Genomic DNA, 21,609 nt, shown 5'->3' on the forward strand with positions numbered 1-21,609 from the left:
AGTCTGTTTCAAATCTGTCCTATGTGTGCAAGATTGATGTCTCAATGCATTTGAAGAATTCTGGGAGTACTTTTTATTCCACCTTCAGAAACTGGAAATAGTAACTATGCTGATTAAAAAAGAAAATGAACCTTCCCTCCCAAGTCTTTATTGTTATTAACCTCATCTATACAAATAATTCAAATGCAGATTGGAATACAGGTATAAGAAAAATGTGCTCCTTGCTTTCCTTCAGGATGATGCTGGGAGTGAAAGGCTTCTCAGAGTTGTATGCTGATTTATCTGAATGCTGCTTTGCTGCCTCAGAAGCCTGGTTTAGAAGGCCATGTGAATGCCTTTATACACGCTTAAAATGCATAATTTTTTGGTGAAAACTGAGTTCATGTTATTTTGATTGAAGAATTGTCATGTGCTTTTACGGAGTATCTCCAAGACTCTTGGATTTAAGCTACACAAATTAATTGCATGTATGAATTTGGGGATCTCATGAGTTCAGAAAACGCATTGGAGTTTTTGTATGTTCTGTGGCTTTTGGTTCAACTCATAGCAAATGTGAGAATATATGCATATGCAGAAGAAAGGGAGTGCAGCTGAATGCCATCTGAAAATGTCCGAAGCGTTTTTTTGATTTATATTCATCACAAGTATTTAGTCTTAAACAAAGCATTACTGACAGGAGACAAACTGTTGACTGCTACCTTAGGGAGAATGCTCAAAGAATTTGGCTCTGAAGAGCCTGGCTTTTGTGATGGACGGCCTGTGTTTTGTCAGCTTGTATTGTGCAGGGCTTTGTGAGGCAGACAAATGGCCCTCAAGTCATTTCTTCATTTTCCTGCTCTGAGAAAGAATTGGCTGCAATTGATGACTGCAAACATGAAAGTCTTGGGTAAAGATGTCATATATTGCAAACAAGGACAGGGAGGGGGGATGAGAAAAGAAAAAAGTTCTAGGGGGAAGAGCACACTTAAGACCCGTGTTTCCTCCCAGAGGCAGGTGAACGTGGATGTTCACACAGCCCGGTTAAGGGACTCTGGCGTGGCCTTTCAGAGGTCAGTGTGTAGCTGAACCAGATACTGTGTTGCTATGAAACATGGTATATTTGTTTTCTTATCGCTATGAAGGGGCAAAGTCTAAATTGTCGTTCCTACATTTTTGCATAGCTAACTATTCATTTGGAAGGTGCTTGCCGTTATGTTCTGTAGGGGCATGCTGACGTGAAGTGACTTACTGGTTGCTAAAACCAGGTGTTTTTCTTTCATTCAAAACCTGAGAGGTTAATTGTTGAGTTTGGCCTGCTGTAGCTGCTGATAACTGCTGGTTTATTTCAAAGCATTTTCAAATTGATGTGTGAAGAAAACTAATTTTCAAGTTATGAAGACTGGAAAACACAGGAAAAGGAATTTATAGTACAATCGTGAGTGTTTTTAACATGCAGTACAGGAGGGTATAAGCAAAATAGTTTATAAAGATATGCAAATAAATGTCAGATGCGTGTTTGCTGGGGCTAAGTTCCTTCTGGATTAATCTAAAAGGTTGTTTTATGTTCCAGTGTGGTTGTCACTTTCATCACCTGATGATTCTCCTGGCTCAGTGATTTTTGATAAAATATGACAATTTCTATATGAGTTTTTAAGAAGTCATGGTTGTTTTTTTTTTTTTCCTGAAGGATGTCTAGTGAAAGCAATGCAAACTAATCCTTGCCCTTTCTTTCTTCTAGGCAAAAGGTTGTTGAAGGAAGTCTTACTCATCCATTTGCGTTGACGTTGTCTGGGGACACTTTGTATTGGACAGACTGGCAGACACGTTCCATTCATGCCTGTAACAAACGGACGGGAGAGAAGAGGAGGGAAATATTATCAGCTCTCTATTCACCCATGGACATCCAGGTCTTAAGTCCTGACCGGCAGCCCTACTGTACGTTTTACTTTTCCTTGAAGCCTTTTGCATAACTGTTACTCGTTTGTCAGGACAGCATTAATCAGAAAGGGGAGTTATGTGAAGTTCTACTCTTTTGAGAACATTTCAGAGAATTCGTTGTGAATTGACCTAGACTTTTTTTAGTAGAATAGTGAAAATGAGATAAAAACAATAGCGTGGGAATGTATATAATTCGGTAGCTCTGGGAATAATCATCTCTTGCATAGTGGAGATATTCTTATTTATTTGGATTGTGTAGTTCAACTATGCCAAATCCAAAGTCAGCTTCCGCAGCAAAGTTTATAGGATATCAGCAAGCAGGCTTGAAAATAAGCAAAAGGAGTTCGGATATCAGTTTGGTGATGGAACATGTGTAAGTTTTCATGGAGGTTGTCAGATACGCACAGCACCCTGGTTTATCTGAAAGCTCCAGATAAGAATTTGTCTATGCTGAATTCTTGCCATTGCTTTTAGTTCAGGAAATGTCCCAGCCATAGGTCACAGTATTTCTGGGTCAGTAACAATGAAAATATGATGAAAATATGATCTGCTGAAAATAGCTCAAATGCCATTGACTTCTTTAAGATCAGGCTTATATGTTTTCCTTTCCATCTCTCTGTGACTATCAGTGGAAGTAACACGAGTCAAATTAACTGGAATTTTTGTATTCTTATAGTAAAGTAGTTAAGCTTATTCAAACTATGATTTTTTTGAGAGTTCTTGCATAGCTTGCAGTGTCTTTGTTTTTAAATGTGACATTGTTCTCTGATTATTTGTGGTTACTGCTCTGTATCTTGCAGCCGTATTTTGTTCTAGTAAATGAGGTGTAGGGCTCAGTTGCACCCCTCCACTCCCCTCATTTTTTAAATTTACTTTTAATTTTTATGTTCTCAAAATATCTGGGGTGTCGAGAGGAAAGAGTAGATATTTGTAATCTTTTCAGTATTTGTGCTTTTTTCTAATGTTGATAAAGTATTCATGGGATTTGACACCTTTCCTCCCTGCATTGCCTGATGATTCAGAGATATGTCTTGTAAAAACTCTGCAGTTGGGGAAAAAAAAAAAACAAAACTATTTCCAATATGCAGCAGTACTGCGATGCACGGGCTGTTCCAGACCCCAGTTTCTATTTCCATGCTGCTTAGCAGACCCAGCAGTGGTGAAATAAGTAGTGTTCAGAGTTTGTAACTGTGTTCAACTGCAAAAACATTGGAAGAACAGTACAGTGAGAATGTGCTGAGCTGTCAGCTCTTTCAAAATTGGCTTTGCATAAATATCAAATTAGATACTCCCAGAAATAAGTTGCTGGGGAGGTGGGGAATCAAATGCTTTATTTTGTGGCTCCTTTGTCATTTAGCACCAACCTTCTGCCAGTCATTTGGGATCTATGATTTCTTCCTCATAGGGAGGAAAAAAAAAAGAGCTTTAGGTGTTCTAGAAAAAGGAAAATAAACCTGATTGATTGTTTGGTTGGTTTCTTGAAGTTCACACTCCGTGTGAAGAAAACAATGGTGGTTGCTCCCATCTGTGCCTGCTATCACCAAGAGACCCCTTCTATAGCTGTGCCTGTCCCACTGGTGTGCAGCTAGAAGATGATGGCAGGACATGCAAATCAGGTAAGAGCTTTGCTTTTCTACAGTAGCGGAGCTGACTTGGTTTGGGTTTACTGCTTAAAAATTGAAAAAGTAAATTGAATGGAACTGGCTGATGTACTGAAATTTCAGCGTTCTCCTGAAATTGCAGAGATGTTATCCTTATTGCAGAAATTTTGCGCTCATATATCCTACCAAGTTACCAAAACTTTGCCAAGTTTTGTGCCTTTTGGCTGTATTTTGTGTTGCCCGTTCTCTGTAGAAATGGAGTAGCATGTGGAGACTGTTGTAGAAGCAATTTATTAGAGGTACTGTAGGACCTCTTTCCATTTGAGCAGAGGGCCATGGGCAGAGGTTTTGCTCCCTCTTGTTCAGTGACCTGTAGTTACTGGTGCATCGTGATGGCTGTGCTGTTGCCCTCCTGTTGCATATCAAAGCACAGTGTGCTTAAGACTTGCCAAAAGCAGATGAGGCTCAGTCTGGGTGCCCATATACTATTTCAGAGGAAGAACTCATATGTTGTCCCTGCTTCCATTAGTTTCATAATGAAATAATCTGAACAAAAAAATGGAAAATTAAGTTTTAAACTGAAAATGTCACTTTTCTGGTGCTGAAGATGACTAATCTATCTTTCCCTTTGGGCTCTTCTGTGTGATGAGATATGAGGTATTGTATTTTTGGACATTATATTAATTTTTAAAGTCAGCCAAGGCTTTGTACAAAGCTTCTTATTAAAACTAAATGAGATAGTAGAAGTAGAAAAAATAACTCTTCAGGTGCCAGTTCCCTATCAGTGAAACATAAATGAGGAATCTTTTATTACCGGAAAAAAAAGCCATTCAAAGAATAATAGCTGGAGTGCATGCTTTAAAGGAAATATATAACTGGATGCATATTCATGTCAATAAATTGCGTGAGTCAAGTCTTCCAAGTATACCACTTGATTTTATTATCGTTCAGGAAGCTTCTTATAAAAATTCATTATAGCAAAACACGGGATTAACACATGTAGTCATAGGGATGCTACCAGACAAAGTTCTGCAGACAGACTGAAGGACCTTCCGTTGCGTTTTCACGAGGCGAGTCAAAGTGTGTAGTTGTTTTCTGATGTGGCTCGATTCCTGTAAGTAGTAAAGCAAGCATAATAGTTTCCTTTCATTTGAGAACTTGAAGCAGAATTTGAACGCTGAATCTCCAGGGCTTAAGGGCCAGCTTTATTAGCTCATCCTGGTGCAATTGAAAGGCTTATAAGGTAATTCTTGCAGCTGCTTTGAAAGACCTTTCTCTTTCCTTCTTCTAGCTTTGGAAAGTTTCCCTTTCACAGTCTTTAAAAAACATGGCTGAATATGCAGGACAACCTTTTTAGACGTTCATATTGACCTTATGTTTCTGGCAGTGGGAATGAAGGTCAGCCTGCTTTTGGCATTTTGGCGGATAGCACAAGCAGGAGTGACTGCTTATACTGTGCTTTCACCTTTCCATTGTTAAGCCAGACAATCTGTCGAGGGTGTTCTGTCAAAGGAGGGCAAAAAAGTGGGATGGGAACAGGAAATCTGGTTTTGCATAAGAATGTGGCCTTTTGGTTCAGTTTTATGGATTATTTCTTTCCCAAGCTCCACGTCTTTTGTTGTCCTGTCTGCCTTATGCCAGCATCCATGTGCTTCTCTTTCCACTCTTATTAATTAAAATTAACTCCTTGGTTCCAAGGAACTGACTTTTTGTTCTCTGCACGAGTCCTTTGTGGTCAAGTTGTGTCAAGAACTACAGATGCTACAGTGTTGACCACCTCTCTGTTTTGCTGCCCATTAGCTAAAGTGCTAAGTCACTTAGGCATATCAGCTTCCTTGACATTAGACTTTGAAGTGAATTGCAAAAATAGTACCATGAATTCCTCTGTAAGAGGAAAAAGCATTTTGTTCTCAAAATCTGTCCCTGTTGGGAGTTTACTGGTACAAAGATAGCTATTTAATGTTACTGTATAGTTCTGTCAGAAAGTATTCTTGTGCAGATAAGCCTCGAGACTGGGACTTTTAAGCAATTTCAGCTCACTTGGATACTGAAGAATGTGCACATACAGAACATTCAGATAGAGTTGTAGCTTGTTGCAGAGTAACAGTACTGAATGGTAATTTGCCCAGGTAATTAAGAAAACATGAATTCAAGGACTGGCTATGCCATTATTTTGTTTGCATTTGACTGTGTCGTCTTTATGCATTGAAACTTCAGAAGTGGATCTTTAGCCATTTTCTGAATGTATGAATGTTGATTTGCTGAAGCAGTAACTACTGTATCTGTGTTAAGTGAATAATTCATTATTCTTTAATTTTGGCTTTCTGTAGGGTTCATACTGTTTTCTCTCTGGTGCTAAAGGGTTGCTCTATGTCAAGAGAAGAAAGCTACGCAGTAGATATATATCACTAATAATGTGAAATATATGGATTAAACATATGGACAGATGACAACTAGCATCATGCACAAGACCCTCTCTGGGAATGTGTACTTGCTTGGTGCAGGTATCAGATGTCTTGTTACTTCCCTTCCAACACGATGTTGCTCTGTTTTGCCCTGTTGGTGTGTGATGTTTTCTTTGCTCACTGATAACATGACCTGAACTTACAGGGTACCTGGAGAACTGCCTACATAGAGCTCTCTGCAGTGTGAGGACTGGTTTTATATTTCTGTGGGAAAAAAGCTGTAATTAGCAGGCTAGCATGAAAACAAAGCACCTGTTATCTGAAGTTTTCATCCATTGAGTTCTCCTCTCTGTCCACACCAATAGCTGGATTTGCTAGCAAAAAAATGTGTGCAACATTTGATAAATATTAGCAAGCTTTTTCTTGTCTGTATAACAGTGACAGGCTTTGTTGAGATTGGTGTATTTGATTGCTGAAGGTGTAGACTAAGTGCTTTACTAGCTGTTGCAGAGTTGAATAGGAAGGTTGCAGTTCCCTATCTATTAGTTGTGTCAACAGAATTGCTCCTGTGAGCGCTCAGTGAGAATTCCTGCACTGTGTGGCCTCACCTCCAAAAGTGTGTACGGTTTTGGGTGCCACAATATCAGAAGACAATAAAAAGCTATTAGATAGCATCCAGAGGAGGGCTATAAAGATAGTGAAGGATTTGAAGGGCAAGGTGTGTGAGAGGTGGCTGAGGTGCCTGGGTTTGCTCAGCCCAGAGCAGAGGAGCTGAGGGGAGGCCTCATGGCAGCTCCTCACAGGGAGCGGAGGGCAGTGCTGAGCTCTGCTCTGTGTGACAGCGACAGGGCCTGATGAAGCTGTGTGGGTTATGTTGAATGTTAGGGAAAAGTTCTTCTCCAAAGATGGTGAGCATGGAACAGGCTGCCCAGGGCTGTAGGCACAGCTTCGAGCTGCTGGAGTTCAAGGAGTGGTTGGGCAATGCTCAAACGTGTGGTTTAATTTTTAGGTGATCCTTTGTGGAGTCAGGAGATCAGTGATCCTTTGGGTCCCTTCCAACTCGGGATGTTCTGTGATTCTGTGATTTTAAAGTGAGCTTTCAAGCTCTTTGGTAATTTCAAGATCTTTGAAATTACCTATGAAGTTGTATTGGACCACCCTTTGCTGGAAGGGAGGACAAGGAGCTCTGTTTGTATTATGGCCTCAGGTATTAAAAACAAAGAGATCGTAATCAGCGTAACTCCCAGGGTGCTGAGAGTCTTACAACTTCAGTGCAACTCTAAGGAAGTTCTGTAACCTGAGTTGGTAAAAGCAGCTCCTGAAATGGCATTAATATCAGTTGCCTGACAGGCACTGTGTGAACCAAAAAGTAACACATTCCTTTCAGATCTTTGAGTGATAGGACCCACTTGGTCTTGCCCATTTTTAAGGTAAGGAAGTCACTGTTTGTAATGCCAGTGTTGTTAGAGTCCAACAGCTCTAGTCTGAAGGAAGTGCCTGTGGAGAGTAATCTATTCAGTAATAATTCTAATTACCACGTAATTTCCAGGAATAACTGAACTCTGAAATGTCATATTTCAAAACAGATCTAATTCTTAGACCAAGTGGCTTTCGTGATTTGTATGTGTTTGTCTGAAAGTCTTCTCAAAGCCTACTTGAGTAATCCCATGAGTCTCTGAGAATGGAACAAGAACTTGGTTAAAAGGGATTTGTAATTCTACCTAATTGTCTTTGTTCATCCTGTCATAAAATTGTTAGTCTGGTTTAGTTAATTTTTTAGGTTCTTCCTGTTTATACTTACTGATGCAAGTAATTAAAGAGTAAGTAAAAAGTAAAAATTATGTCTGTTCTGTGCGTGTTTTCAGAGCTCTGTTTGGTTTGATCAGCAATAGACAAATAGCAGCAAATAGGCCGTAGAGCTTCAGGTCCTTTTTCAGTCATTTTGCTGATTTATGACCAGAAAGGTTTTCTTTTCTTTAAAGATGACACTCATCTTTTTATTGAACAGAATTGTTTTGATTTTTGAAGGGTTTTGTTGGTTTGTTTTTAGGATTTAGTGAGTTCTGTTATTGAATATTTGAACCTGTCTTACCTTGCAGCACAGTCTTCAAGTGATAGCTGCATGTCTTCTCCTTTGAGCAGCTTCGTCTTGCATGTTTATCATGCTAGCAGTCTTGTCTTGTTTTCCTTGGTGTACAGTGAACAAGATTTATCTGTTTCTGATTACAGTTCTGGTGCACTTTTTATTATAATTTTACCACTTCATATGAGTGGAACCAGGATTTTTTCATCCTGTTCTACTTTGTTGGAGAGAGTTTTGCTTTGTTCTGCTGGGCAGAGGTGCAGTCTCAGTCCTCCACTGCTTTTTCCTCTCGTCTTTGTCTTCGCCTTGCAGATCAGTTTAATCATAGTCAAATTTAGAGCATTGTGGTATATCTTGTCAGCTAATTGGGATTAAACTGTGCTCCCAGTCTTTTTTTATAAGATATGTATGCTTTCTTTCAAAACTGAACCCATTTCTGCAAATAGTATTCAGCAGTATCTTCCATATATGTTTCTGGAAAATACGTAATCTATCTTCTCTATTTGGTTTTACTAACAGCCACTGCTGCCAGCCCTCAAAAAATGTACAAAGCCTGTCTTTTTTTCCTAGAAGTGGATTTGTTTCTCTGTAAATGGTCACCCCAACTTCTTGAATTCCCTCTGTCTGTTAGTGTTACATTCCCGAAGGCTATTAACTATCATTCCACATCATTTTCTGCTCTCATGATACTAAGCGAGTCAACTGCATATCAACTAAAATTTGTGTCAGAATTTTACAGCCTATTCATCTGTGTCTGATGGCAGAAAGTTTTAAGGGAAAACTCACCTCGCCCTCCCAAACTGTTAATAATTTGAATCTATGTCCACAGAGTTGAAATGGGTAGGAGAAACTTAAGACTTTCAGTAAAATTCTTTAAAAATTGTGTATCTTTTAAGTTTAGTAGAGGTCTCAGAGCTATAGAAGCTCAGTTATTCCAGTATCTATGCAGATTCTGGAAGCTGCCCACCACAAGGTTCTAAAAGCTACGGTTTTATATTTGCTTCTCAATAATGCTTTGTTGGAATGTATGTGTAAAACATTTCAGTAAAACTACGTATTTTTACTCTCCGCATTACATAATTATGGCAATTTCATCTGAGCATCATTCATTTTCCCTGCACATGGGAAGTAGTTGAATGGATTCTTTGTTACACACAAGCAAAGCAAAACAGGTTTTTTTTGTTTACCTACTAAATTGTCTTAATCTAAGAGTTTTCTCACTTTTACCCTTACAATTGATTCCCTTCTCCATCCGACTGGGGCAGCGAGTGAGTGAGTGGCTGAGTGAGCTGCCTACCAAGACTAACCCACAACAGTTGCGTAAACTAAAGTTTGGAGAGGAGCCTATTTGTTTCTCTAGAAAAATTATCTATTTCTTGTGCAAGTTGTGGCCAGTTGGTGATGGCTACTTCCTAATTAGCTAGCTGCTTTTGTAGGCGTCTTGTACCTGGCATGTCAGAATGCAAGTGGTTGTCTGAGACACAGCGTATTGACCTCAGCTCACCAGAGAAGCATGTCTGCAGTACAAAGCAATTGCTATTTGCTTTAAAGTGGGAAAGCTTTGGCTTTTGAGTCAATCCCTTCTAGGATCTGTAGGATTTCTTCTGTGAGGGCAGAACATTTGTAGTTTTTGAAATGAACTATGGAATTCTGGCTTGTCAAAATAGAACTCTGTTTTTGTGACTGGGGAAGAAGGCAGTAGCTTCAAGTGTTTAGCTGGCTTTTTTTTTTTTAATCCCTGATTCTGTTGTTGAGGCAGTTCATTAGAGTTGGGTAATATTCCCAACTGTATTATTTCTCCTTCCCTTTCTTCACAACGCAGAACAGAAGGAAGGAGCAATCATGTACTAATCTCTCTGTCACAGGGAAAACAAACAATAGAAAGATTCTAATTCCAACAAAAAATACTGTGGAGGAAAATATTGAAAGAATGCCTGCATGCCTGTCTCTTTCTCTTGCATGTTATCTGATTTAAATGCAACCATGGGGGGAAAAAAAAAGAAAAAGATACTTTGGTTGCACCATGCTTTGATTTCACAGATATCTTCTGCCCTGTGCCTGATGTCTGACTACCATAGGAAGATCTTGTTCGTAATACTGGGAGGTCTTTTTCTTGTTCCCCATCTTGCTGCTGTGCTCCCAATTGTGTTTCCTTTGCCTATCAAGGAGTAGCCATCTCCATGTATTTTTTCTGTTACACTGAGCTGGGACCTTCCTGAAGATGGCTTCTCCGTGTTAGGGATTTGTATAATTGGCATCTCCCTAAATGCCTGCTACCATTTTAGTTCTGTAATTTTGTGTTATTTCCAACCCTCCAGCAGATGATCTTGTGAAAGGAACTATGGGTGATCCTATGAGAGGAAAGTTTGGGTAATAGATGACTTGCACAAGGGCTGTACAGCGGCGTTCCTACAGGGAGGAGATTTATACAAATTCTAGGCTATGAAAGTGAGATGCAGTTGGTGAATGAGGAAATAACTCTTTATTCCTTGCATCCAGACCCATTTTGACTATGATACACTACTCCAAACATATCCATTGATCCTTTAGCACTAAAACAATGAGGTGGAATTGTGTTTACTTAATTGGAAATAATGTGTGGAACAACATTTCACTGAAATGCCTTTGCAGTTAACCAGAAAGAATTGTAAAAACTGTCCAGCAATGAGTAATGGATTAGGAAATCTGGAGGCTACTCTGCAAATAGGAAGTCAATGAATCCTTTTGGGTATACATGTCCTCCAAAACATGTCCTAGGATTCTTACATGTTTTTTTTTGATGATTTTCTCTGTTGCTTCTTCATGCATAAGAATTGGCATAGTGGAAGGTTTGTTCATTTCTGTGCTGGTTTTGAACCTTGTTAATAAAGCAATAGAGTTTTCCTCCTCCTAGTTCTACCCTATTTCATAAAAATTAAGTGTTTTTCTTTTCTTTATTTGTGGGTATTGTTTTTCTTGAATCTGTTTTCCCCTTGCTTTTATGGTTATGATTTCATTTGATCTGTATGAAAAGATTACATTATTTTCTATTCATAGCATCCTTTATCCTCCTAAATGGGGAGTACTTTGTATAGTGCAGAAATGAAATAGCCTCTTATGGAAATGGCCTTGTTTAAAATTTCACTGGATAGCAGCCATTAGAAACTTGCTGTAAGGAACAAACCTGGAGGGATTGAAAAGTCTGCCTTATCTTCTAGCTCTGTTTTCTGCAAGTTTAAAGGAGCAATGAATGAAACTCTTCCAGATTGGTGCGTGTTTCAGATTGATGACTGCTTTGAAAAACTGAAACACGTTCTAGTGAGAGATGGTAGCTAACTCATTTTGTTCATGTTGAGTCTTCCCATCAGCTCAGTTTTTATACTTCAGTAGAACCGCACCCTTTGTCTGTGCTGAGAAGGTTTATGTGTAAACTTTGTTATCTCACATTCTTCATGCACCGAGTACCTGCCCATGGAAACTTACCAAGTCTCTGTTAACTTGTTAAGCTTCTGCAGCTTGACTGCCTCTTGAAACATAGTGTGGGCAAACACCATCTTACTGCAGCGAAGTAGCAACAGAAAGGTTGAGATCTGCAAACCTGAACTTAGAATTGCTTATAGCTTTTTCCATGATGTGTACCCTTTGACAGGTGATGATGGCTGCTTTTTCTGTGGCTCCATCATTCTTGGAACATTATAATTAGCACTTAAACTTCAGAGCACTGTACAGCTTTCAACTTCGGGCGAGCCTGTGGGACATGATGTTAAGGAGGAAAACAGTGCAGAGAAACTGATGTATGTAAGGTTTCTAGGTGAGTTTGAAACTTATGCAATTAGAATGCAGCAGAAATGGGATTGTAGTAACACTGTTGTGTGTTTCTTCTGTCCGGTATTTTGGGAAAAAAAAAAGTATTATATATCCTGTTGGGTTTAGTGGGTTTTTAATTGTTGGTATTTGAAGATGTCAGCACCCAAATTCTGTTTAATAGAAACTAGTAAAGTTGCTGAACTGCTTTAAAAGATAGTGATTTCAGATATAGCCCTACTGGCTCAGATTATCTGCTGCAAAAAATAGGTGCTTTAAAACAAGGCTTTGCAGGGAAGTACCAAAATCCAACAAATGCACTGTATTTCTAGAAGTGAGAATTTGTGGTAGACTTTTTCTTGGTCTTCCTTTTTCCCATGGCTTTCAATATACACTGTTATTAAGAATTCTGTGCAAAGAGGTGTTTATTTTTTGCTAATTAAAAGTGGGAGCTGGGACTGAGATCTACAGGTTAACATTCCGTTTTACCACTTAACGTTTCCAACTTCCTGTGCTCTTTCTTTAAAGCACATAGCTTTTAGACAGCCAGACCTCAGGGCAGGAGTTAAGACTTATTTGTTGAACTGTTCTGAGGTCTTTGGATGGAGCCTCTGTATAAAGGCAAATTCACAGGATCACAGAATTGTAGGGGTTGGAAGGGACCTCCAGAGATCATCGAGTCCAACCCCCCTGCCAAAGCAGGCTCCCTACACCAGGTCACACAGGTAGGCGTCCAGATGGGTCTTGAATATCTCCAGAGAAGGAGACTCCACAACCTCCCTGGGCAGCCTGTTCCAGTGCTCCGTCACCCTCACCGTAAAGAAGTTCTTGCGCACATTGGTGCGGAACTTCCTGTGCTGCAGTTTCTGGCCATTTCCCCTTGTCCTGTCTCCACACACTGCTGAAAACAGTCTGGCCTCGCCACTCTGCCCCCCACACCTTAGATATTTATAGACCTGGATCAGGTCTCCTCTCAGTCTTCTCTTCTCAAGGCTAAACAGACCCAGCTCACTCAGCCTTTCCTCACAGGGGAGATGCTCCAGGCCCTTCACCATCTTTGTGGCCCTCCACTGGACTCTTTCCAAGAGGTCCCTGTCTTTTTTGTACTGGGGAGCCCAGAACTGGACACAGTACTTTAGATGAAGCCTTACCAGGGCAGAGTAGAGGGGGAGGATCACCTCCCTCGACCTGCTGGCCACGCTCTTTTTAATGCACCCCAGAATGCCATTGGCCCTCTTGGCCACAAGGGCACACTGCTGGCTCGTGGCCAACCTGTCGTCCACCAGGACACCCAGGTCCCTTTCTGCAGAGCTCCTCTCCAGCAGGTCATCCCCCAACTTGTACTGGTGCATGCAATTATTCCTCCCCAGATGCAAGACTCTACACTTGCTTTTGTTAAACCTCATCTGGTTTCTTTCTGACCAGCTCTCCAGCCTGTCCAGGTCAAAAAAATTCTTTTTTTTGGTACAGCAAGAGACACGCAGTTGTGCTGATCTTTGATTTCGGTTACTGTCAGTGCAGTTATAACTGGAAAAATCTCCCTCAGAGTTACTCTCTTAGCAGTAGCCTTACAAAGCTTTGTGCTCCCAAAATGGAATACTGGGTATATACAATCTTCAGGTGTTTTATAGGTCCCAGGCCCTGGACTAGGACAGGGTGTTAATGTGTCTTCTGTGGAACGTATGGAAGAACCATTGCTTATGTTCTAGTCAGCTGTTCTGTGCTGATGATCTTATCACCTGTGGAGTTTAATTAACATTCTGTTTGAGGTCCTTGTTTGTTTGTGAATGTGTCATAACTGCTTGAAGTTGTAGTTCTCTCCTGATTTAAGCAAAGTTACTATTAAGAGTCTGCTACTGAGATAATAGAAGAAACACTGGACAACAGCCTTTCCACTACAATGTGCAGGGATGTATGATGTAATTTATGAGTTACATGAGTGCTCTGGTATTTCCTTTCTTTGTCATAAGTGTTAGTTTCCTTGTGCCTACTTACCTTTCAATTCAAGCTCTGTCCAAATGTGGGCACTCAAAACATTCTTTCAAATAAACCTTTCCTGTTTCTGTTTTGTTGGTTGCATAAAATCACTGCGTGCAGCTCTCAGTTTTAAACTGATAAACCCCGTACGTGTTGCATGCTTTTCCTGGTAATGTCAAGTAGAAGAATACGATCCCTCTTTCTCCCAGCTTGGAGCCAGCACCACTGCAGTATGAAACAGTGGTCTTTGTTTGTGGGTATTCCCAAAGTTTGTTCAATCTCCTTAAATGTTTTTCTGTTCTGCAGAAGTTGAATAGTGAGAGTGGGGTTTGATAGCAGCTTTAAACCTCTCATAATTTCATTACATCATTCTTCCTGTGGTGTGAAGACTGGCTGATGCTGAATGTTATGCAAGATGTTGGAATTGTTTTAAATATTGTTGAGATTGTTAAACAGCATGGCAGCATTTCTTATTTTCATACATTCCATACAGAATAATGAAGTTTTCTCCCACCCCCTTATTTCAAACAGCTTGTAAAAGAGTTGCCTGCAGTCAAAGTACTTTCTAATGGGCCGCTTTCAAAAAGAGCTGACTGCTTTGTTCCACAAAGAACGAAAAGCTTTACCATTATTGCAGTTTATCTGATTATTTTTTTCACCCCACAAATATAGAGATCTCAGAAGTTGCCTTTATATAGACTGGGTGTGTATGCACATGCGTGTACACAGAACTAGGGGAAGAGTTCACAATGGAGCATTGTTCTGGCCTGATTAGCAGGCAGACAAATGGGAAAGGAATAGCATGGTGTTTTCTGGCATAGATTAGCAGAAGGAACCACTGCAGCCTACATTTGTTTAGATTGGGTGAATAAATTGGAGCATTTGTTACTGTATTATAGACGTCTTGTCACTTGTCAAATGTGAAGTGGGCCAAGGGAAGAATAAAAAAGGCTCTTGTCAGGCTGGTGAGATGGCCTGCTTCACTGCTGTCAGCTCTGATTGCAGTTAATTTTGCAAATAGAATGCAGCTGCCATTTTCAGCGCTGAAGCATGAATTTTTAATAGCGAGCGCACAAAACAGGGAAATCAAAGCAAACACTGTACCTAGCACGGGTATTAAAAATAATTGGGTACTGGGAATGGAAGGAAAGCGTCACATGTACAAACAAAAAAGTCTCCTAACCTGCTTCTGTGGGATTTCTTGATTGCAAAGAGAGAATATAGTCTTCAGAAAGTGAGAGTGACTGCCTTGCATTTTTCTATTGTTTGTTTGTTTTTAAATTGAGATATTGTTAGCACTGGTTTAGAAGAACATTTCATGGGTTTTTATGGGTATCAAACATGCTGAAAATTCCATGAAAGGTTGCAGACTGCTTTTAGTGAATTAAAAAACCCGACGATGTCTTAAGTAAAATAAAGAGTTAAAAGTTTTAAACTGGTGAGAGTTGAAACTGAGTCTTTTTAAATGAATGGCAACTCTAGAGTGGCCTCATTTCTTCTGGTGTTCTGATCTATGGTTTGCATAGAGGACTTTTCATAAACTGCTGTGATGTTGTACTTGGGATAGTTTGCATTCTCCCTCACGTACCCTGCAAGGGGGAAAAAAAACAAAAAAGGAGTTGATCGTGGTGTGATGTTCTACATGACTGTGCTATAACAGTGATTCTCTGGGAATCTCTTGGTTGTGTGGTTACAAGAGTACAGTGGGAGAGGTTTGTGAACATCAGTTTAATCAAATAAATGCTGTAGCACTCCAGCACTAGGTAAACAGCTCGCTATAATGTACTAGGCAGGTTCTGGGGTATCTAGCATTGCAGCAGACAAGTCACAACGTAGCACTTCTGTAGCCTTGAAAACATTCCTACCAACATTAATAATCAAAATGCCTCCATGATGCAGATAAAACTAATGAGGCAGACGAGCGTGTTTGTCCAGGTTTTTGGAAAGAACCAACAACGCTGCTGAGATAAGTTCTCATCTCACAGTGCTGTGCTCAGAGCCCAGTGCCAAATTTCTCTCTCCTTTTATACTAGAAATGTGTTAATAGATGAAAATACAGTAATAAAAAAACACTGTAACGTTTGGAGTGTGGTGTAATAAAGGCCAGGATTTTTGCACCCATCAAAAACTGTCCACCATGAGGGACTTTTACCAGCTTTTGAAAGGGATGTGAGGAAGGACGTAACAAGACCTAGTGTTCACATTTTCTCTGTTCATGTGTCTTGCAGTGTCTAAGGATGTAGATAGTGCCTGTCAGGAGCCTTGTTGTGTAATAATTTGACTTCATTTTAAGCAGTAGCATCTCTCCAACACAAATGGCTGAGCAGCCAGAACTTTAAATCAGTCAAATAGCTCATGCCCTTTATTATGTCTCTTTCCCATAAGCATCAGTTAGAGGCATGTTAAAAATTACAAGAATTTTCCAAAAAATGTTCAACTACCGATGAGCTGTCCTGTCCCACTTGTCAAGTGGAATTATTGTTATTCTTTTTCTGGTCAATTGGGTCAGCAGAGAAAACTGCCTAGTCCTGAAGCCCTGGATTGCCAAATTGTCTTCTCCATGATGATTTTCAGCTGTGTATGTCTATGGCACAGAATATATTCCCAAAGCTTGCAGAAGAAGTTTGAATGGCTGAGTATGTTAGAAATAGGATTGTTTTTTCCCTTTGCTGGGAGGTTATAGTCACTTGCAATTGCTGATTCAAGGGGTAGTGACTGCTCTGTTCCTGCTTTCCTGGTCAAATATTATTTTGTATGCAAATGAATGTGTACATAGGACAGCTAGATGAGATACAGTTGAATTAGGTTGTTACTGCTGTTTTGCTATTATTTATGGTTTTTAGGAGGATCTTAATGATGCCTTACAGCCTGTTGTTTAGCCAGTGCCTGTGGGTATAACCTGGGCCTTAAGTTTTGATCTGCCAGTTCCTTCTTCTGGTACATTCAACCCTGACCTTGTTCCCCGTGAACCAAGGTGAAGATGCAATCATTCGTGTGAAGAGGCAAAATGTACACATTTGATTCTTATCTGTCTGTTCCCATGCAGTGATACCTGTAATGTTGGTCGTCTTAGAAATGCATGCAATGCTGGTAATTGCTGTGTTATCAGTTGTATGCATATATTTGGTGCTATTTAGCTTCACACTGCACAATATTAAGATTGTGATTGCAGACGTTAATGTAATGGAGATTAGAAGGTAAGGTGAATATGAAACCAAGTGCTGTGGGTGGCTGAGCAGCTGCAGTGCAGCTCACTTCCTGACACAGTTGAGCTAAAAGTATTTATCCCTACTCTCCTTTTTATGGAATGTTTTATTGACCAAGTGCATCCCCTTTCCATACTGAGTTCTGGGGCCTGAGTTTTTGCTTGTTTGGGGTATTACTCTGACTCCTACCAGTGAAACATTTCAGAAACATGGAAGCAAACCATAAAGCTTCATTTCACGAGGTGTTTTGTTGTTGCTGTTGCTGCTATGCTGTTGTAGCTTGCTGTCTGAGCTCTGCAGTTGCGGATCAGGATCTGCAGATGCTCTCTCCACTGGCTTTTTTCCTTTGGCTGTTAGGGAGTGATTTTAATTTGCATTAGAAAACTATTTTAGAAAACTAAACTACTAGAAAACTAATTTAGAAAATTAAAAAAAAATTGTGTGTTTGTGTTGCCAAATAATATTTATGGGAATTTTGTCCTCTAAAGAAGCTGTATAGTGGTGGACCATCTATACTGTTCAAGGTAATGTCCAGGATCCAGGTGACCTGCCTTTCTTTTCATTTCTGCTGCTTCCAACATTGACACAGGCTTCCTAAAATTATCATTTTTAATTTTTTTTAGTACAAAGCCTTATTGTTTTGAAGGTCTGAAAGCAGATTCTTGTCATTATATTAGAAACTAGTAAAGCTCTCGTGGACGTGTTATCTATCCAGAAATGTCAGTTTAGCCCAGAGGTTACTCTTGCTGGGGTAGTCCTTGAAATAGAGAAGAGCTTAGCAGACTCTGAACTTCTTTTGTTCCCAGACAGCCTTTTCAAGCACTTCTAACAGCTATGGTCTTCTGCTTGCTTAAAAAAGGAAATTGTCTTGTATTTGGAGTAGATAGAGTTGTTGGCAGTGTCATCTTTCATTTGTACCATATGCCATTACAGATAATTAATCATTCAAAAATCGTTTAAGAAATATGGAAGAAGAGGGAGGTATAAGCGTTATATTTTTTGTTCACCATGTTTTTTTTTGTCAAAGCACCTGATTAATTTCTGCTGTTTGAATGTCAGTCATCACTTCTAAGCACGGTAGAAGATACCAAGTAGCATCTTATGTATTCCATTATTTTTCTCCTCTTTGCAGGAGATTTACAAAGCTTTTGAAAAAAGAGTAGTTTTACTAGCAGAGCTTTCTGACAATTGCTTGTACAAGTTGTTCCCTTAACGGAAGGGAATCTTGATGAATGAAAAACTGTTGCTGTGTTTTCCTCAGGGAGCAAAGGAAGAGAGAAGCCTTAGAAGCTGTCTGGTCACCCAGGGCTGTTCCCTTCTTACATAGAGCTGCAAGTGACTGGAGGCCTTCCTTGTGCCATCACAGGTGTTCCTGGAGCTCTGCAGTGAACTGATCTGGCTAAAAACTCATTCAGATGAGCTCTTTTGTGTGGTTTGCAGCAATAACCTTGCTGCATGTTGTGTTTGCACATGGGGAGGAGTGATAGTGAAGTGAGAACAAGCAGCCAGTGGCAAGGAGGGCGGCAGTGCTGCTTCACTTGGGAAAATTGCTTGGATATTGTTCAGATGCTGCTCTTGTAGACCTTTCTTTTCATTTTATCATATCCTGGCAACCTGAGCACTGTTAGGAGTTTCTGAGATATTATTTGGAGGTGAAACTCTGCTATCTGCTTTTGGATTTGGAAACCAGTACCATCCTGCTCCGGATGGGAATATGAATTTGATTTTGATTTGCAGTTCTTCTGAGTCTCAAACTTCATACATACACCCAGATGAAATTTTCTTTTAGAAGAGTGTTCTTGTGAGGATTTGAGTTTGTTCTGCTTAGTGGTCTCAAGAAGATGCGTTCCATGTTGACTGTTTTCATTTAATCTGGGCAGTTGGTGGGAGCTGGAAGTTACCGCCTCTGGCTGATGTTTCCTGTACTGGACAAAATGGAAGTGTTGTTGTTCTACTTTCCAGTTCTGCAGTCTTGCTAAAATGTAAACGCTTGTCAGTTCTGAAACTACATCTAGAAAAAGAAGGAAAAATACATATATTGCTCTGTATGTGCTGAAGCATGTGGGAGAAACGTCTTCAGCAACCTTATGTTTTACTGCGTCCTGGTTTTGTTCTGGTAGAAGAAACTGCCAGAAAGAAAATACTGAAAACTGTTGGGCTTTGAAGTGTGTATGCTCCAGGTTGTTTTACTGCAGTAAAATTTCGCAGAGGGATGGAGGACCACAAGAGAGAGAAAAGTATCCTATTGCCTTAGTTTTATGTCAGATTTGGCCAGATAAGAAATAATTGCTGTAGCTGTTACTTGCTTTCTTATTGGGCTGTCTGGAATAAATCCTTAATGTAATTTGTTTGTGAAATACTGAAGCCTCCTGTTAGTTCTCTTATTTATGATGTAGTGTTTGTCTGTCAAACAACGCGTCTGATGCGGTGATACAGCTGGTGGAAAGTTTGGCTAAGCTAGGAATTCTGTATAATGTTATTAACTATTTGGACATAACCCCACCAAATTATTGTTTTGGTCCATGCTAATGAAAGGAATGGCATTATTCTGTGTTTAGCCTCGCTTATCTTTTGTAACTACTTCCATTACTACTTTCTTGATAGTGCAAAAGTAGTTTTGGGAAACATCCATTATGTGGCCAATATTTAAAAAAGAAAAATAAAATTGTGATCTTACTTGGAGGAATGGTAGAGACACAGGTGGGATTTGATACCAGAGGTCTTTTCAAGAGTGTCTTTATGAGTATTGGTTTGGAATCTTTGTTAAACATTGGTTACTACCAACACTATTTTACCTCCAGAAACAAGAATTGCTGGTGCTGTGCAGTTCTTGTTTTTCCATGGAGAATGGAGAATGTGGTAGGTTGCTGTACAGGCTGGACTTTGGAGCTTGGTGTCTGCAAGCTGCATGTTTGCATTAGTCAAAATACATTTGATCTGGCTGTTGGTGTGCTCCTTGGGAATTCGCTTGCACGTAATTTTTTTATTTGGCTAATGGAGGGCTGCTGATTGAAAGCAAATCAATTGACTAGCTAACTACTTGCATGGATGTCCTTATTTTAGATTGAGAGTTCCATGTTAGTTTGAGAGGCTGGGAGAAATATGCTGTCATTGTGAAATGAGTGCCAGCACAAATAGCTAGTTGAGAAGTGTTTAGGAATAACTCCCTGTTCAGACAAGTCTGTAGTTCAGTTCAAGTTGGATCTTCTTGTTTTGAATATATCCCTTATTGTAGTGACAGCAGCAATTCACAGACTGCTGCGTTGTGTTAAAGTGCTGACATTAGTAGAGAAATAACTGTTGCTAGGGCTGCAACAACAACAACAAAAAAAGCAGTACTATGAATGGTTTTCTCCCCAGGTGCTGAAGAAGTGTTGCTGCTTGCTAGGAGGACTGACTTGAGAAGGATTTCCTTGGACATGCCAGACTTCACTGACATTATTCTGCAGATAGACAATATCAGGCATGCAATTGCCATAGACTATGATCCTGTGGAAGGCTACATCTACTGGACTGATGATGATGTTCGGGCAATTCGTCGGGCGTACCTTGATGGCTCTGGAGCACAGACTCTGGTAACCACAGAAATCAACCATCCAGATGGAATTGCTGTAGACTGGGTGGCAAGGAACCTGTACTGGACTGATACTGGAACAGACCGCATTGAAGTGACCCGTTTGAATGGGACGTCGAGAAAGATCCTTATATCAGAAAATCTAGATGAACCTCGTGCAATCGTGCTCAATCCTGTGATGGGGTAAGTTTTGTTTTTACTGGTAGCCCTACAGTAGTAGGCTTTTGGGTTCAGTTTGTGCCCTCTTGAAACTCAAAATCTGCAAATTACAAGATTATGTGTATATTATTTGTCAAACGTTCATTTTGTTCTAGACGTGACAAGCTTTCCCTTGCTTCATCTATCACATACATATGCTATGTATGTGGTGTAGAAGGTGACTGCTAAATACAGTGTTCTTAAATGAAAATGTGTTGAGTGTGGTTTGTTGAATTTTATTTTCTCTGTATCTTCAGCATTACAGCTGTTAAAGAATCAGACCACTGCACGCTTTCAGTACGTTAACAGTTTGCTTTAGATTATCATTACTGCTTACAGAATGTACAGAATGGCTGAGGTGGGCAGGGGTTAGAACTGGGTGACCATTGATGTTCCTTCCTATCCAAGCTATTCTACAATTTAGTCCAACTCCGCTCAAGCAGGGACATCTGGAGCAGGGTGCCCACAACTATATCCAGGCAGCTTTTGAAGATTGTCACAGAGGAGACTCCAAAACCTCCCTGTGCGGAAGGGTTACAGTTCAAGTTGGTTGGTTTATTTGCTACTACGGTTTGGAAAGCAGAAAGTTAGCAAGTTCTTTCAAAAATAGAACAGATCTTGACACTTTCTGTATTGCAGGTTATGTGCATTGACTGTTTCTGCCCTTTTCTTCACAGCTACATGTATTGGACAGACTGGGGTGAAAGTCCAAAGATAGAATGTGCTTATTTGGATGGATCAGAGAGGAGAGTTCTGGTGAATACGTCCCTGGGTTGGCCTAATGGCTTGGCACTGGATCTGGAAGAGGACAAACTTTACTGGGGAGATGCAAAAACAGATAAAATTGAGGTAAAAGCTGATCGCA

The 21,609-nt window shown here is 40.1% G+C and overlaps 1 protein-coding gene across 3 annotated transcripts in view; it reads left to right on the forward strand.

Annotated features, from left to right (window-relative positions):
• The window catches only part of LRP5 (LDL receptor related protein 5), a 136,974-nt gene that overhangs the window by 51,314 nt on the left and 64,051 nt on the right, over positions 1-21,609 (forward strand). For all 3 annotated transcript variants that reach the window (XM_031608964.2, XM_090140681.1, XM_031608965.2), the window contains 4 exons: positions 1,718-1,914; positions 3,402-3,533; positions 20,333-20,729; positions 21,422-21,593. In XM_031608964.2, coding sequence (XP_031464824.2) covers positions 1,718-1,914; positions 3,402-3,533; positions 20,333-20,729; positions 21,422-21,593 — 898 coding nt within the window. The remainder of the gene's footprint in view (positions 1-1,717; positions 1,915-3,401; positions 3,534-20,332; positions 20,730-21,421; positions 21,594-21,609) is intronic.

The sequence above is a fragment of the Phasianus colchicus genome, chromosome 5 (assembly GCF_987193195.1).
Source record: "Phasianus colchicus chromosome 5, bPhaCol1.hap1.1, whole genome shotgun sequence".
Classification (NCBI taxonomy): domain Eukaryota; kingdom Metazoa; phylum Chordata; class Aves; order Galliformes; family Phasianidae; genus Phasianus; species Phasianus colchicus.